Below are 16,341 nucleotides of genomic sequence, written 5' to 3' on the forward strand. Positions count from 1 at the left end.
ACCTGGTTCCCCTCACAGAGACGAAGGAAGCTGTGACATTTATACATTTAGTTCATTTATGCCTCCAATGAGAAAGGCACCCAGAAGTCAGCGAGTCAAAACAAACCACAGCTGGCTGCCTCAGAGACCTGTACGCTCAAAAATGGCCATCGAACTCCCCCAAACTACGTAAACAATCAAAAATGTTATGAACCACCACCTGCTCATTCACCCCACCCTTTCCCCTTGTTTGGAGGGAGGAAGGGGGACAGCCTGTGCCAGGCCACTGCTCATAGCCTGCTCCACCATCAGTTCTCCTCTGATGTGTGCTGGGTCTGCCACAGTCGCTCTGGCCCCAGTGCTTGTCTTAGGGTTTTTTCCTTGGTGTCTGTTCCTTGCATGTCTGTGTGTGTGTCGGCCAGGAGTTTTGTGCACTTGGAGCTGCATGTTTTCAGGTTAAGGAAGGTGCTTCCTTTGCACCTCCGAGATTTTCTTCCCTCAAGTGTTTGGGGGGAAGCTCCTTCAGAGGTCCACCTCACTTGTGGTGGCGTTCACCTTGGGGCAAGTCTGGGGTTGTGATTGGCACATCTTGTGCTTATGAAAGGGCCAGAGAGGAAAAAGACAAGAAAATGGGCACAATATCGGAAGAGGCCGAATCTGCAAACATACCAGCAATACAAGCCAGCAAGAAACCATTACAGTACACAGCGGTGAGGAGAGAGGCAGAAGGAAACTTTGAGAAAGATATAGCGGACAAATGTAAAACAGATCCAGGCTTTTCTATAAATTAATTAAAAGCAAGCTGCATGTAAAAGATAAAATCCAGAGATTGAGAACAGGGAACAGGACTACTGAGAATGAATAAGAAATGTGTGAAATGCTGAATGAACAGTTCCAAACTGTATTTGTACAAAATGAGGACTTCAGAGAACTGGACCAAATACCAATTCCAGAGCACACCATAGAATACATATAAAGATCTCAAGCCAAAGTGAAAAAATTACTCACGAGGCTAGGAAAAAATAAAGCGGTTGGACCTGGAGGAGTTTTACCATGGGTGCTGCAAGAATGTGCAACTGAGCTGAGCATTCCACTCCAATTAATGTTCCAGACATCCTCGTGCACAGGAATCTTAGCAGATATATGGAAAAAGGCAAACATAGTACCAGTCTATAAAAATGGTAGTCGAGAGGAACCTCTAAATTATGGACCCTTATCATAAACAAGCATGGTAGTGAAAACACTTGAAAAAATAGTTAAAGCCAAATGGGTTGAACACCTACGTGCTTGATACCTGCTTGATGGGGGTTCTGGGAGTTCTTCTACTCTCCATTACCTAGAGAGTAATGACATAATAACGAACAGACAGTATGGTTTTCGAACAGGAAGATCCTGTGTAACAAATCTTCTTAGTGTTTATGATAGTCACAGAGATACTACAGGAAAGAGGTGGTTGGGTTGACTGTGTCAGTCTGCACCTAAAAAAAATAAAAAGGCTTTTGATAGTCCCATACAAGAGGCTGTTCTGGAAATGGAACATGGTGGAGGTATGACAGGGAGGCTTCTGACATAGATGAAACATTTTCTAACTGACAGAGAGATGAGGGTATTAATCAGGGATAATTTATCTGACTGGAGGAGTGTTACTAGCTGAGTACCACAGGGTTCAGTTCTTGCACCAGTAATGTTCATCATCTACATAAACGATCTACCAGATGGAAAACAGAATTATATGAACATGTTTGCAGATGATGCGAAGATACTGGGGAAGATAGGAGATGCAGACGATTGTACCTGTAGTGCCTTTCAAATTGATCTAGATAAAATAAGTGCTTGGAGCAACAAATGGCAAATAGAATTCAATGTGAATAAAAGGCTATGTAATGGAATGAGGAATTGAAATAGACTAGTAAGCTGTTGCCAGAGGAACACATAAAGTACATTGTGAGAGAAGCGTATGTGTCGCTTTCCAACTTCAGACTTGCTTTTAATTATATGGATGGTGAAATACTAAAGAAACTGTTCATGACTTTAGTAAGACCAAAATTAGAATATAGAGCAGTTGTATGGTGCCCAAATCTCGAGAAGCACATAAACTGCAAAAGGTGCAACGGCATACTACAGAATGGCTTCCGGAACTGAAAAACAAGAGTTACGAGGAGAGACTGGAGGTGTTAAACATGCCAAAACTGGAAGATAGAAGAAAAAGAGGACATATGATCACTACTTACAAATACTAATAGAAATCAACAAAATTGACAAAGAGGAATTCCTGAAACCAGCAACTTCACGAACAAGAGAACACAGATTCAAGCTAAGGAAACAAATGTGTCGAAAAAATATTAGAAAGTTTTCTTTTGTACCACTCTGTTACAGGAGTGGTACAGATGGAGACGGTTGGAACAAGCTAAGTGAGACGGTGGTGGAAGCCAAAACCATCAGTAGTTTCAAAGCATTATACGGTACGACAAAGAGTACTGGGAAGACGGGATACCACGAGCATAGCTCTTATCCTGTAACTACACTTAGGTAATTACCTGACTAATCTTTGTCAGTATAGATTATTGACCTATGCCTCTTTCCTTTACTCCTCAGCCCTCAACTATTTGTATGTACCTGACCTCACAGCAGAATAAATACAATAGGTTCTTTACGGGGTCACCATAGCCCGTGCTACATGGAAATTTTAGTTCCGAGTAGCTAAATCTAAAACAACAACAACATCCTGTCTCCTCACTTGAGAATGAACCTTGTAGGTTTTAAATGTTGTGTAAATTTCTAATCAGTGTAATACATTCTACAGTTAAGTTTTATTCTTTTAGTTAACCTCGAACAAATATAACAGAGAAATCCTCTTCCATATAATGAATATAATGAAATTCCAATTTCTGGATACCCCCTGGTGGCTCCGTCTGTTCTTCTTCCCCAGGGAGTCTGGTCCTTACATCATTCATCAAACTGATGGTGTAGCTACCTGAGAGCCAACCTTCCTTCCCTCCTCCTTCCCGGGAGAGAGTGAGGCAAATGAGCGGGCACTGGTTTATAACATTTTTGACAGTTTGTTTACATAGTTTGGGGAGTTCTGTGGCTGTTTTTCAGCCTGCAGGTCTCAAAGGCAGCCAGCTGTGGTTTGTTTTGACTCACTGACTTTCTAGGTATCTTCCTAAAGGTGGCATAAATGAATAACTTAATATATAAATACCACAGCTCCCTTTGCCTTTGTGAGGAGACCAGGTCCTGGCTCTGGGTTATTGGTGGGCCAGAGAACTCGGTGACTGATGGCACCTAGTAGTTGGGACCTACACTAGAGATGGTAGCTTCAAGGAGCCACCAGGGCTCATCCAGAAATTGGCATTTTATTACATTCAATGCTGGGTTTTTTTCACAGATAATTGAGCATATTAAAGGAAACTATGATGACGAGTTGTTGTTGAGAAATGGTAAAAACTCTATGAATGCTTCAGTAAATGGGAACATCATTGGCACAACTATCAGGTAATTGGTCTCAAATGTTTTTTTCTAGAGTTAATTTCTTTACAATTTAGGGTTTTGCAATGTTGTACACATTTCCTATAAGATTGGGTTGTATTCTTCTCTGATTTTAATAAATACATGGCATTTTAATTGCATTATCCACAGTTCATATCCAGGGATGCCTCGTGATGGAAATGTTGGGGGTAGTGAAGGAGGAAATAAAAGACGTATAAGAAATGGCTCGGTTTTATATGGGGACACCCTTCAGGATTTCCACCAGCACCGCTTGGAGGAGGGATATGACCCACTTGACCTCAAGTACAACCTCTATGCTATTGCTGTAAGTATTTTTTGTGCATGTGAAAGCTTAATATAATGGATAAAAATATTCTTCCTACAATGCTTTAAGCTGAATTAACTCGCATCTCTCATTTTCAGTTTTTAAAGGTATTACCTGTTGACTACCTGTTGAAGATTCCAGGAGGTTAATGGAACCTGGCCCAGCCTTTGACCAGGCCTCCTGGTTACTGGTTTATACAACTATTAAAAACTAAAAATGTTAAGATTTGTTATGTTTGAGAAAAATCTTGAAACAAGTAGTAAAAATGCAATATTTGTTTTTGTTTTCTGACATGAAGTGTGTCACTTAGATTTTCCAATATATACTCTGGCCACAATTTGCATGCAGATTTATACAGTTAAAACTTAATGTACAGGCAAAACTTAATTTATGTTAGTTGAGCTTATTTATATGTTAGTTACTAGGGAGGAGTAGTAGTAGATTGCACTAGGACAAAGAAGATAATCCAGGCCAGGAGATACAGCCCAATGCAACACATGACCAGCTAGGACCAGGAACATTAATCAATTACCGGGCTGCCACAACTCTTGGTAAAATGTCAAAGACCCTGAGGTTGAACATCAGTCCAGGACATGCTGGAGGACATTGCGGCCAATGCATCGTATTGGTGAATATCATGGGCTCGAGGATAGACTGCAGGCTGAGTAGATTTGGTGATGCTGCGGACAACCTGGGAAATACTAGCCTTGGAACAGGGGACCAAGAAAACATTCAACCAACAAGGCATCTGCCCTGACTAAGCTAGGGCCTATCCTAGTTACCAGTAGGATCTTGCCTTAGAAAGAGACTGAGTACTAACTCAAAAATATTATAACATTTAATGTATAATAATGAATATATTATAATTTGCAATTAATAATTGTGTGCATCTTTATGGCAGTGTCATACGGGAATTATGGAGGGAGGTCATTATGTCTGCTATGCCAAGAACCCACAGGGAAAATGGATTTGCTTCAATGATAGCAGTTGTAAGGTAATTGTTAATCTTTTCCCCATTTACTCCAATGAATTAATTTATTTGAATGAGATTTTCATCTTGCTTTCATCTTTATATTTTACTTTAAATAATACAAATATTTATGAGCAGCATGTTTTATCTAATTTATCATCATAATTAAAGCTTCAACTAGAAAATAAGTAAAAATATAACATGCTGTTTTATTGTACAAAAATAAACATTTTGAATTGTGATTTAAGTACAAGTTAAAGGATATTTCTGGGGGAGCCCAGAGCTATCTGGGCTGATATGAATGTATTGGACCGTGGCATCAATCAAGCGAATAGAGTTGTAGGCCTACCGGGGACCACGAGCCAGAACCTGGCCCCCTCAGAGAGGCACGAGGAGTAATGGCCCATAGAAACCCCCGTGTGGTTGGACGCATTCTATGTCTGCCATCATCTGGGTCGGGCACCCAGAAAGGTAGGCGTCCCAAAACAAACCCTATCTGGTTAAAAATTTTGATACTGAAAGCCGAACTGTTGAACCCCAAATTAATAACTAGCAAACGAGTATGACCTTACAACCGTCACCATGCCGCTGTCTGCGCAGCTCCTCCCTCCCCAGGAGGGAGCAGAGGGAAGCCCTAGACCCCCCCCCCCCCCCATCCCTCCGCAACGGCTATCCACCCCCAGTTTTGAGGCTGATGTGAGACCTGGCGGTTGTGCGATTCTGGTCCCTGACGTCCAGTGCTGTGCCTTATGGTGTGGTCCTGTTCTGTGGTGGTGTGTGAACCAGGAGTAATTTCACAAGTACTCGGGCTGCATGCACCTAGGGTTACCTTCCCTATGTGCCCTGTAAGTACTGCCCTTGTGGCTTGGGGTTATCTTCTACAAAGTCACTTGGGGTCTACCTCTTCTGTGGACTTTTGCTGCCTGGTGATTGCCCACCCTTGGAGTTAGCTGGGGTGTTTCATGCGCCTCTGTTTGCCTCTGGTTAGGAGGAAGTTTCGTCACTGGTAGTAGCCCCCGGTTCTGCTGTTGCTCCAGGTCCACCTCGCTCGCTTGTAGATTTACCAAAAGAGAGTAATCCTGTTGGCCCATTGGTGACTGGCCCAGCCTTGGTTTCAGGCGCTGCTTGCTTGATGTCCGAACCCGGGGGATCTTCCTGTGGCTCCGCCTCTTTCAGCAGATTGGGTCAGTCCATTACGTAGCTGGTTCGATCTTCTCAAGTCTTTACGTCTAATCTTTCTGAGGTGGGTCTATCACCATTTGTACAGAGAGCAGGTGGCTTCGTTGATGCTCCTTCAAGTCGACTTCGAGTTGAGGAGCAAGTGGCAACTGCCTCCAAGGTCCCTCTCGTTTTATCTTTGGTTAAGTACCTACAGAGAGCCAAAGGGGCTCCCCCCAGAAAACCATCGTTGAATGTAATGAAAAACCATTTTCTGGGTGAGACCCAGAGGCTCCCCAGCAACCCTCCCTCCCTCCCGCTGGTCGGTGGTTTTGACATCCAGCCTCTAAACTGGGGGTGGGTAGCTGGCGTGGGGGGTCTGGGGCTCCCCCTTTCCCCTTCCCGGGAGGGGGGGTAGCTGAGCAGACAGCGGCACGGCAACGGTTGTGACATCATGCTCATTTGCTCGTTTTTAGTTTGAGGAGTTCAGTTTTCAATAGCAAAATTTTAAAAAGATAGGGTTTGTTTCGGGGCACCTACCTTTCTGGGTGGCTGACCCGGTTGATAGCAGACAACTTAAATGCTTCCAACCACACAAGGGTTTCCATAGGCCATTGCTCCTCGTGCCTCTCTGAAGTGGCCAGGTTCTGGCTCGTGGTCCCCAGTAGGCCTAGAACTTCATTCGCTTGACTGATGTCAGGGTCTAATACATTCATATCAGCCCAGATAGCTCCGGGAAGCCTCCAGGTCTCGCCAACAAAATGGCGTTTCATTACATTCAACGCTGGTTTGTGATAAATCTAAGATATGGTAGTTTATATTTTAGTTAATACTGATTACTGCACTTCTGGGAGGGACCCCTCAGTGGCCCCTGGAACTAGCCAACTGGATAGCTCAACATGTATCATGCCCCCACCAGAACCTTGGGAGACATAATATCCTACCACAGACCAGAGATAGAATATAGTCCACTCAAAGAGGGACAGGGAGCTGGAGATACTAGATCAGCCCAGGTCAAGAGCAAATACCGCCAAAAAGGTAGAGCGCTTGAAATCATACAGCTGCAAGGAAAATATTAGTAACTTTGACAATAAAGAACACAGTAGATAGATCATTACCATCACTACTTGCACCTTCCCACCTCTGGGTAGCACCCCCAGCAACCTTGAGTCCCCCAGTGATATCAAATTGATCATGTGCCAAGTGCTGCCAAAGCACAAGTTCATCATGTTCCCACCACCGGCCTCTCCTTTTTTTTCCAGATAAGTGTTGGTTATCCTTTAGACTCTGTCCTGCAGGGGACTGTGCTTGTATTTGTTCTTTCTTAGTCTCACTGTTGTGTGGACCTTGAGTCACTTGTTCACCTTGAGCTGCAAGTGTTTAGGGTTTCCTTCCTTAGATGTTTATTAATGTTGGCCATGCCCAGTCAGGGTTGCTTTCCTGGAGGGTTTGGATTGTGTGGGGTTGCTAGATTTCCTACATGTCATCTACACCTTCTTCAACTGCATATTTATTTAGCTGGGTTAGGTGTTTGCTTGGTGAGCATCCCCTGCACCTACAGTAGTGTTCCTGGGGCTAGATTCACGAAAGCACTTACGCAAGCGCTTACGAACGTGTACATCTTTCCTCAATCTTTGACGGCTTTGGTTACATTTATTAAACAGTTTACAAACATGAAAACTTCCCATTCAAATGTTGTTATTGTTATAAACAACCTCCTGGTGCTTCGGAGCTCATTAACTGTTTAATAATTGAAAACAAAGCCGCCAAAGATTGAGAAAAGATGTACAGGTTCGTAAGTGTTTGCGTAAGTGCTTTCGTGAATCTGGCCCCTGGTTTGTTTTTCCTGCCGGCACTGGAAAATTCCCCACAGGTCTCTGTAGTGTAGATTGGGTATGGAACTTTCTATCAAACCTGCCTTCACTGTGTGCAAGCTTCAGGGATGCACAATGGTTTTGGTTCATTCCACTGGTTGAATTCATTCATCCCTCCTTCCTCTGCTGTACTGCTTGTTGAGTAGTGGATAGTTCCCATCCAATGACATGCTGCATGTGTCAGTGTTGGGTTTCCGATTTGGCTCGGTCTCCTTCTAATGTAATGAGGAATAACATAAATCTAATGTTATTTAATAACATAATGTTTAATTACATTTAATATTAATAATAATAATAATAGAAATACTTTATTATTATTAATTATTTTTTTTGTTTTAATCACTGTACCTTTCAGGTGATATTTGCTCTTGGTCTAGGTTGATCTAGTATTCCCAGCTCCGTGTCTCTTTGGGTGGACCAGATTCTATCTCTGGATGCCAGAAGTCTTTCATAACTCACAAGGGCGTGGCAGGGCATGATACCTGTATAGCTATGCCCAAGTGGCTAGCACCAGGGAGCCACTGATGGACCCACCAGAAAGAGGTGTTTCATTACATTCACTACTGATATTTTTATCACTCACAGGAGGTAAATGAGTCACAAATTGATCTCAATTCTGCCTACATGTTGTTTTACCAGCGTGATGGCCTTAGCATGGAGAAATATATGCCAAATGTAGAAGGTAAGGTACCTTTTCCAAAGGAGTTAGATGAAGAAAGTGAAGCTGAATATAAGAAACAGTGCCGAGTAATGTAAAGCAACAATAAGAAATGGAAGATGCTTTGGGAGTTATCATAACTTACATTATTCACCAATATTTTGAGTTAAGATTTACTAACAAGGTGTTATATATGATAAAGAGCTTATTATAAAAGTAATCACTTCATTCCTACCTAAACTTTATTATTTAATGTTATATATGATTTTTTATATGTAATACTGTATATGAAATATTTTCATCATTCAGTTAGAATAACATTCAAATTGCTTCTATATGAATGCTCATGCTCATTTAAAATAAGGATGTTTTCATTGCATAGTAATCTGAATGTCACATATATCAAGGTATTAAAACACCATTAGTATGTTTTCAAAGGAAGATATCTAGGAGGAAATTCAATGGGGTTGTGCTTATAATAACATAAATAATAATTAATTTTGTTTAATGTTTGAGTACCAAATACATACTGTATTAATAGACATGAGGAGATATGTTCTAGTTTCTGGTGATTGTGTTTTTATAAATTGTTATAGTCTGATCATGTACTATACCTCTGCTTCTTACTTCCGAACCCTTCAACCCTCTCTAAATTTAGACATTTGTAACTTGCATTCATAAACAGAAAAAGACAAGATTAAAAGCTCGGAAAGAAAACTGTAAAATTGTCAGTGGATTTTATGGATAACATATTTGTATTAATACACTTGAATATTTCTTGTATCATGAAATAGCATTCGTATTCATTTGGTATTCCTTGGTTATGGTACATTTTGTATGCTACTTCTCATAAGACAAACACTGTCCTCACTTGTAAATGAATACAACTCTGCGTACTGTATTACAGTGGCAAGCCCTTGAGGGGAAGAAGACATGAGTCAGGGACTAGCAATTAAGTATGTAAAATAGGATAAGAATTACAATGTTAGTTCAGTTGTTGCCAGAACTGAAATCTTATCAGTGAATTAATTTCATTTTTAACATAATGTATTAATATTTTATATCAGTAGCTGAGAAATTTCAGCTTTCTAGTCTTGATAGAAAAGTTACTCTAAAACATTTGCTGGCAACAAAGGAGGACAATGTTCATGTCACATACTTGTACTGTAACAAAGTATAGCTACAGGATGAGAGCTATGCTCGTGGAGTCCTATCCTCCATATAATCTTCGTTATATGACATTTTCAAACTACTGACCAGTTTGGCATCCACCATCTCTCTCAAATTTTTCCAGTCATCTACAAATTTGTTTGCAAAAGAAAACTTTTGTATATTTTTCTGCACCTTTGTTTCCTTAGCTTGAATCTGTGATCTCTTGTTCTTGAAGTTTCAAATTTCAAAAGTTCCTCCTTGTCAACTGTGTTGATTCCTGCCACTATTTTGTAGCAGGTGATCATATCACCTGTTTTTTTCTTTTGTCTTCCAGCTTTAATGCTTTTACTCTCCTCATTGCTCTTGTTTTTTTTAGTTCTAGATGCCATTTAGTAGCCTGTCATTGTACCCATTCTAGTTTATTGATGGGCTTCTTGAGATACAGACACCACTCAACTGATGTGTATTCTAATTCCAGTGGACCTCTAGTGCACCAGGTCCACAACATGCAGGTTGTTGATTCCTATTCCTTTTAGATTCACTTTCACTAGTACAGCAATGTGTTGACTCTACCTCTTTTTTGTCTTCTGTCAAATCTTCAAACTGAGTAGTCACTTGGGAAAATCACCTTATTTAAAAATGGTTCTTCAAGTTTTGTCTTTGCCAGAGTGACGATACCAGTTGTTTTCACCAGCATCTTTTAAATTTAATATTTTGTTTATCTCGCCACATCTATGTTTGTATGCGTTAAGCAGAGAGCAAGTCGCAATAACGTGGCTAAAAATTAGAAACCCAACCCACATATCCAGTTTATTGATGTGCTTTATGAAAAATAGGGCACCATACAACTGCTGCATATTCCAATTTTGGTCTCACAAAAGTCATGAACAATTTCTTTAGTATTTCACTTCTAGGTATTTAAAAGTGAATCTGAAGTTGGAAAGTGTAGCATAGCTCCTTGCACAATGTTCTTTGTGGTCATCTGGTAACAGCTTACTACACTATTTAAAACAATTCCTAGATCTCTTTCCTTTGCAAGGATTTTTAATATCTTTTCCCATAATTAATAGGTTGAGTAAAGCCTGTTTTTTTCCTATTCCACATTCCATTACATTACATTTATTTACTTTAATTCCATCTGCCATGTGGTACTCCATTCACTTGTTTTGCCTAGGTCATTTTGAAGATCATGACAGTCGTTTAATTTTTTTTCTAGGGGAAGCCCCTTCAGCTCCCCGGAGTTAACCAGGCTGATATGAATGTATTAGACCCTGGCATCAGTGTAAGTGAATGGAGTTCTAGGCCTACCGAGGACCACGAGCCAGAACCTGCCCCTTCCCCCCTCAGAGAGGCACGAGGAGCAATGGCCTATAGAAGCCCCAGTGTGGTTGGAAGTAGTCTATGTCTGCCATTGATCAGGTCAGGCACCCAGACAGGTAAGCGCCCCAAAACAAACCCCTATTCTGGTTAAGAAATTGCTACTGAAAGAGAAACTAGTGGACAGAACTCCCCAAATGATAACGAGTAAATGAGCATGACGTCACCACGTCACCGCGCCACTGTCTGCAGAGCTCCCCCCTTCCCAGGATGGGAAAGAGGTAGCTCCAAACCCCCGCGCTGGCTATCCACACACCAGTTCTGTGGCTGATGTGAGGCTGGCAAAGTCGTGCAACTCGGGCTCCTGATTTCCAGTACAGTGCCTTGTGGTGTGGTGCTGTCCTCAGTGGTGCATGAGCCAGGAGTATATTCACAAGTACTCGGGCTGAATTGCCTAGGGTCACCTTCCCTAGATGCCCAGTAAGTACTGTACTGCCCTTGGTGTTTGGAGCTATCTTCCACAAGTCACCGTAGGGGGTTACCTCTGTGAGGTCTTTTGCTGCTCTGTGATTGGCCGCCTTTGGAGTCAGCTGGGGTGTTTCCTTCACCCCCCGTTTGCCTCTTGTAGGGGTAGTATTTGTCACTGGGGCGCAGGGTACTGTGCAGCTAGTTGTCACCTCTCATAGCGGCTGGCTCTGTTCCGCGTGGGTACGTTATCCTCTTTTATTTTTTTCTTGCCTGGTGGGGGATTCTGCCCACTTGGTTTTGGTGTCGCCCGATTGTATCTTGGTGGTCCCCCGCTAAGACCCCGTGAATGTACACATCCCAGGGGGAGTAGCTCTAGCCATTTTGTTGGGAACTTTGAGCGCTGGTTAGCAGTACCCTGCCTGAGCTTCCCTTAGCATGTGTTCCATCTAAGGACCCTGGGAAGTGATCTAAGTGCCCCCTGTGGGGGCACTTCGATCCGATGGAAGCAACCCCTGGGTCCCCTCTCACCTTGTGCGAGTTTGAGGGGTGCTCAAGAGGGTTTGACGTCATGCTCATTTGCTTGTTATCATTTGAGGAATTCTGTCCACCAGTTCGACTTTCAGTAGCAATTTCTTAACCAGAATAGGGGTTTGTTTTGGGGCGCTTACCTTTCTCGGTGCCAGACCCGGTCAATGGCAAACATAGAATGATTCCAACCACACGGGGGTTTCTATAGGCCATTGCTCCTCGTGCCTCTCTGAGGGGGCCAGGTTCTGGCTCGTGGTCCCCAGTAGGCATAGAACTCCATTGGCTTAGATTGATGCCATGGTCTAATACATTCATATCAGCCCGGTTAGCTCCGGGGAGCCTCTGGGTCTTACCCAGAAACTGGTGTTTCATTACATTCAACGCTGTTTTATACTGTATGTGTATGTATGTATGTATTATATATATACATATATATATACACATATATATATATACACATATACACTCCTCCCTAGTAACTTATCAGCTGTGAACATTACTGGTGCTAGGACTGAACTTTGTGGTACTCTGCTAATGGCATTTCTCCAGTCTAATATATTGCCTTGATCACTGCTCTCATTTCTATTTCTATTAGAAAAATTTTCATCCAAGTCAGTGGCCTGACCATCACACTGTTTTCTAGTTTCCAGAACAGTCTTGTGTGTGGGACTTGTATCAAATGACTTTTTTTAAGTCCAGATAGAAGCAGACAGTATCAGCCCATACCGGGCTGATGCTCTGGCTTGGGGGTTTAACCAAGGTCCTGGCAGCTCATTGTTTTGAGTTCCAGACTCTGGCAAAGATGGCGCAGAAGCCTTGAGCTCCCGTGGTACTGCCACCTGTTGGCAGCCATTCACAACCTGAGTTTGTTTAGAATAATTCATTTGAGTCTTGATGAATTGCTCATAAGTCATGTGGCTGTTGCGTTTTCTTTGAACCTTGCAGTTGTCTGTATTGCTTCACTTATACTCTGGATGTTTTCTCAGTGAGGTTGATTGTAGCAATCTCTTGGTCCCTATACCTCTGTGAGGGGACCACATTCTGGCTCAGGTCCCTGCTAGGCTATTTAGGGCTCCCATGGCTCAAGTTACTCACCAGAGGGAGCCATCATGTAAGATAACCAGGGAGTCATCAAGACCTTACCAGGAAGAGGCATGTCATTATGTTCAATGCTGGTTCTTTGTTTACTCTTTATAGCAATATATAACTCATGGTAATTTGGTTAAACTCTAATCCAAAGAGGCCTACTTAATAACATTTTATATCTGTTTTTGTCTCAAGTATTTGAGATGACATTGTCATTTTTATTTTAGATTAAAATATTTGGTTTAGTACATGATCATAAACACTCAGTTTAGTAAATAGAATTTCTCTTGTTATTCTTATCTATATAGTCGTGATGGCTTGGCACTTTCTCCTGATAATTAACTTGTTATTCTTATGAAATAAATATATTTTATTTTTTATTTTATTTTAAATAAATTATATAATCATTTAAGTTTATAATTATGTAGGATTATCATTTATTTGAGTGTACAGTAATGTCAAAGTATATTTTAGTTTTGCTAAAGTTTGTGGAATCTGCCCCAGTCCCGCAACACATCTCTGTCCGTACCTATTCACCGATATACAGTATTGTGTGTTATTATTTGTTAGTGCAGTAGTTATAATTTTATGAACGTTTGTGTAAAATAGGTTTTTTAAAGTTTTTTGGGGAATTACTATATACTCTATCGCAAAATATATTGTTAGGAAATATTTTTTAACATTTTTAAGGGGCCATTACATAGTCATTGTCATATTACAAAGATTTCACACAAGAACAGCTGTAATTGAAAATATTATGCATCATCTTTGCCATTACCAGAATGCTCCATATTTAACAAGTGATTGCTGTTATTCTGACACTAAAGAACTAACTAGAATTTGTAGGTGAGTTTGTAGTATTTACATAATTGTAATGAACATAAAGATCATATATGTAATAGTAAAGCTATTACTAACATTAATTGACAAACATATTTATACAAAATTTATCTGCAAGTGTTGATCTGAGATATGATGGAAAGATTTACAGCAAAACCTTAACAGTTTAAGTTCAGTAGTGTGTTAAAACCACAAATACAGTACACATGTTTTGTGCACCCAATGAAATTTAAGTACTGTACCTGTATAGGTACAATTCATTGTTGAAAATATGCAAATAAGAACACTTGTATTACTTGTATGACCAGATTATTTCTTGTGTACTATTTATACATGAATATAATGGCCAGGTTATTGCTTTTGTACTGTTCATACATAAACATAATGGCCAGATTATTGCATATGTATTACTTATACATCAGCACAACGGCCAGAGTATTTTTGTTGTCTTTGGACTCTCATGGAGCTCTTTTTGGCTTAGCTCCATAACAGCTTGGATGTCCTGGCATCAGTCACTGGTGGAGCCGCTTACTTGCCTGTAGTTCTGGCTTTGGCAGTTCTGCCCAAGTTGTTCATTCCCCTCTCTATGGAGGCAGTGGCAGATTTTTACTTGTCCCATCTCAAATGTCAGCAGGTTGTTCTGGCCAGTCTTTATATTTGGCCTGGTCCTTAACTATTTTGTCTGCCTCCATTTTGCCTAGCCTCTTTTTATAGGAGGCTGTCTCTGAGGTTCTTTCAACTACTGGTGCAGCATTTTGGTCCCTCAGTCAGGTTTTGTTGCAGAAGAGTTCTGTCCCCTCTGCTTGGATGCAGTCCGGCATGGTCAGATGTTCGAGCCCTTGCCTCTTCTGCTTGTCGTCATCATGATGCATCACAGAAGGGTGGCCATGGCCATGGATCTTTGTGCTGGCCCTTTCATGGTTTGCCTCATTGATAGCACTGTGAGGAATATTTGATCCATTTTATCTGTTCCTAATCCCACAATTCATAGGCTTACCAGGTCATCTTCCAGGGTCTCTGGTGGAATTGGTCCCTACTCCCTCTGTTCAGTTCAAGGATATTGGGTCACAATAGTCCTCTCCTCAGCTCTGCAGTCATTGCAACATGGTTGGACTCAAATATAGTCTAGTTAACATCATCTCTTTGGGAACAGTTGTTCCCAGTCTCCAAGCAAGGTTGGACGTATGGTACATTCTTGACCGCTTGGAACTGTACAGCTTTATTCCCTGTCTCATCTTATGCATGATCACTTTAGCACAGATTTGTCTGGTATTATAGGCAAGTTCCTGGATGGTGTCCCTATTTACCCAAGGTTTCAGGTTAGGGTTTGTTTTGGGGCATCACTTCAAGGTTTAGCCCTTCAGCTTGACTCTGGCCTCCTCAGGTCTTTACCAGGTTAGTGTCGGGTAGTTGTGACCTGGCTACATCTCTTGGGGGGGTTTGTGTCCTGGCCTATCTCGACAACTGGTTGGTTTAGGCTCCCAGCCAGTCTGTGTCGGCTGGCCAGAGATCTGGCTCTTTCCCAGCTTGCCAGGTTCCTGGTGAACTGGCGAACGTCCAAGTTGGTTTAGTTGCGGGTTCAGACCTTATTGGTCTGTTTTAGAACTCTTGGTCAGTGTGTCTTTTCCCTGCTTCCCACAGCACTGCTCCGCCTGCAGCAATGTCGCCGTCCAGTGTTAGATCGGCCCCAAGTGACTTGTTGGTTGAGCAGTTGTGTGGGAGCCTGAACTTTGCCTGCATGATTTCAGCCAAAACATCATGTGGTTCTTCTTGCCTGCATTTCCTGTGACCACGGTGATTAGTCTCCTTCGTGGAATGGCCACTTGGCTTTGTTTCCCTGAACCTCTGGAATGCATCTTAGCTCATCCTGTTCTCTGTCGGTGATCAGAGCTTGTTTCCTTCTGGGGTGGGGTTTCTCTCCTGCTTTATCAGGTGTCTTTCCATTTGTCTTCATTCTGGCTTCCCACATGTTAGCACACTTAGTTCAGTGTCATGTCTTTGCCTACCTCAAATGTTGTCTGGTGTGGGCACCCAGCCAGTCTCCATGTCTTATACCCAGAGTTCAGATTCTTGTTGGGTTGTCAGGTTCTGGTTTCTGTTGGGCTGCTTGTGGTCCCTGTTGGTTCCGGCCCAGGTTCGGACTTGATTGAGCCTCGTTTAGGGCTGACTGTTGTCCTAGCCTTCCCCCCTTCTGGTGTACGTGCCCTGGCTATTGCTCTGCTGTTATGGATGTTGAGCCGTCCCCAGGTGCTTCGGCAGTCATTCTAGTATTGTGTGTGCATGCACCTACATTTTGCTGTGCTTGGCTTTGCTGGCACCATGTTCCTTGGGGCAAGCCCTGTTGACCCTTACTGGCTGCTGTGTCGTCTGCTTTCTTGGTCCTTCGTTCCTGGGTACCTCCCTCTGCTGTGTGGCTAGGGTTTGTGGCCATGTGGCTTGCGCTCTGGGAGGGTTGGGTCCCCAGACTCAGTGCTCTGGATTCTTCAGGATCTTTACC

The 16,341-nt window shown here is 42.2% G+C and overlaps 1 protein-coding gene across 3 annotated transcripts in view; it reads left to right on the forward strand.

The window, feature by feature from the left end:
* The window catches only part of Usp32 (Ubiquitin specific protease 32), a 74,608-nt gene extending 65,465 nt beyond the window's left edge, over positions 1-9,143 (forward strand). The window contains exons 29-32 of one of the 3 annotated variants that reach the window (XM_069311258.1): positions 3,368-3,474; positions 3,619-3,793; positions 4,695-4,787; positions 8,381-9,143. In XM_069311258.1, the coding sequence (XP_069167359.1) occupies positions 3,368-3,474; positions 3,619-3,793; positions 4,695-4,787; positions 8,381-8,551 (546 nt within the window). In that variant the 3' untranslated portion in view covers positions 8,552-9,143. The remainder of the gene's footprint in view (positions 1-3,367; positions 3,475-3,618; positions 3,794-4,694; positions 4,788-8,380) is intronic. The other 2 variants (XM_069311259.1, XM_069311260.1) reach the window with 2 other exon arrangements.
* Positions 9,144-16,341: the final 7,198 nt, after the last annotated feature.

This window comes from Procambarus clarkii, chromosome 69 (assembly GCF_040958095.1).
Source record: "Procambarus clarkii isolate CNS0578487 chromosome 69, FALCON_Pclarkii_2.0, whole genome shotgun sequence".
Taxonomy (NCBI): domain Eukaryota; kingdom Metazoa; phylum Arthropoda; class Malacostraca; order Decapoda; family Cambaridae; genus Procambarus; species Procambarus clarkii.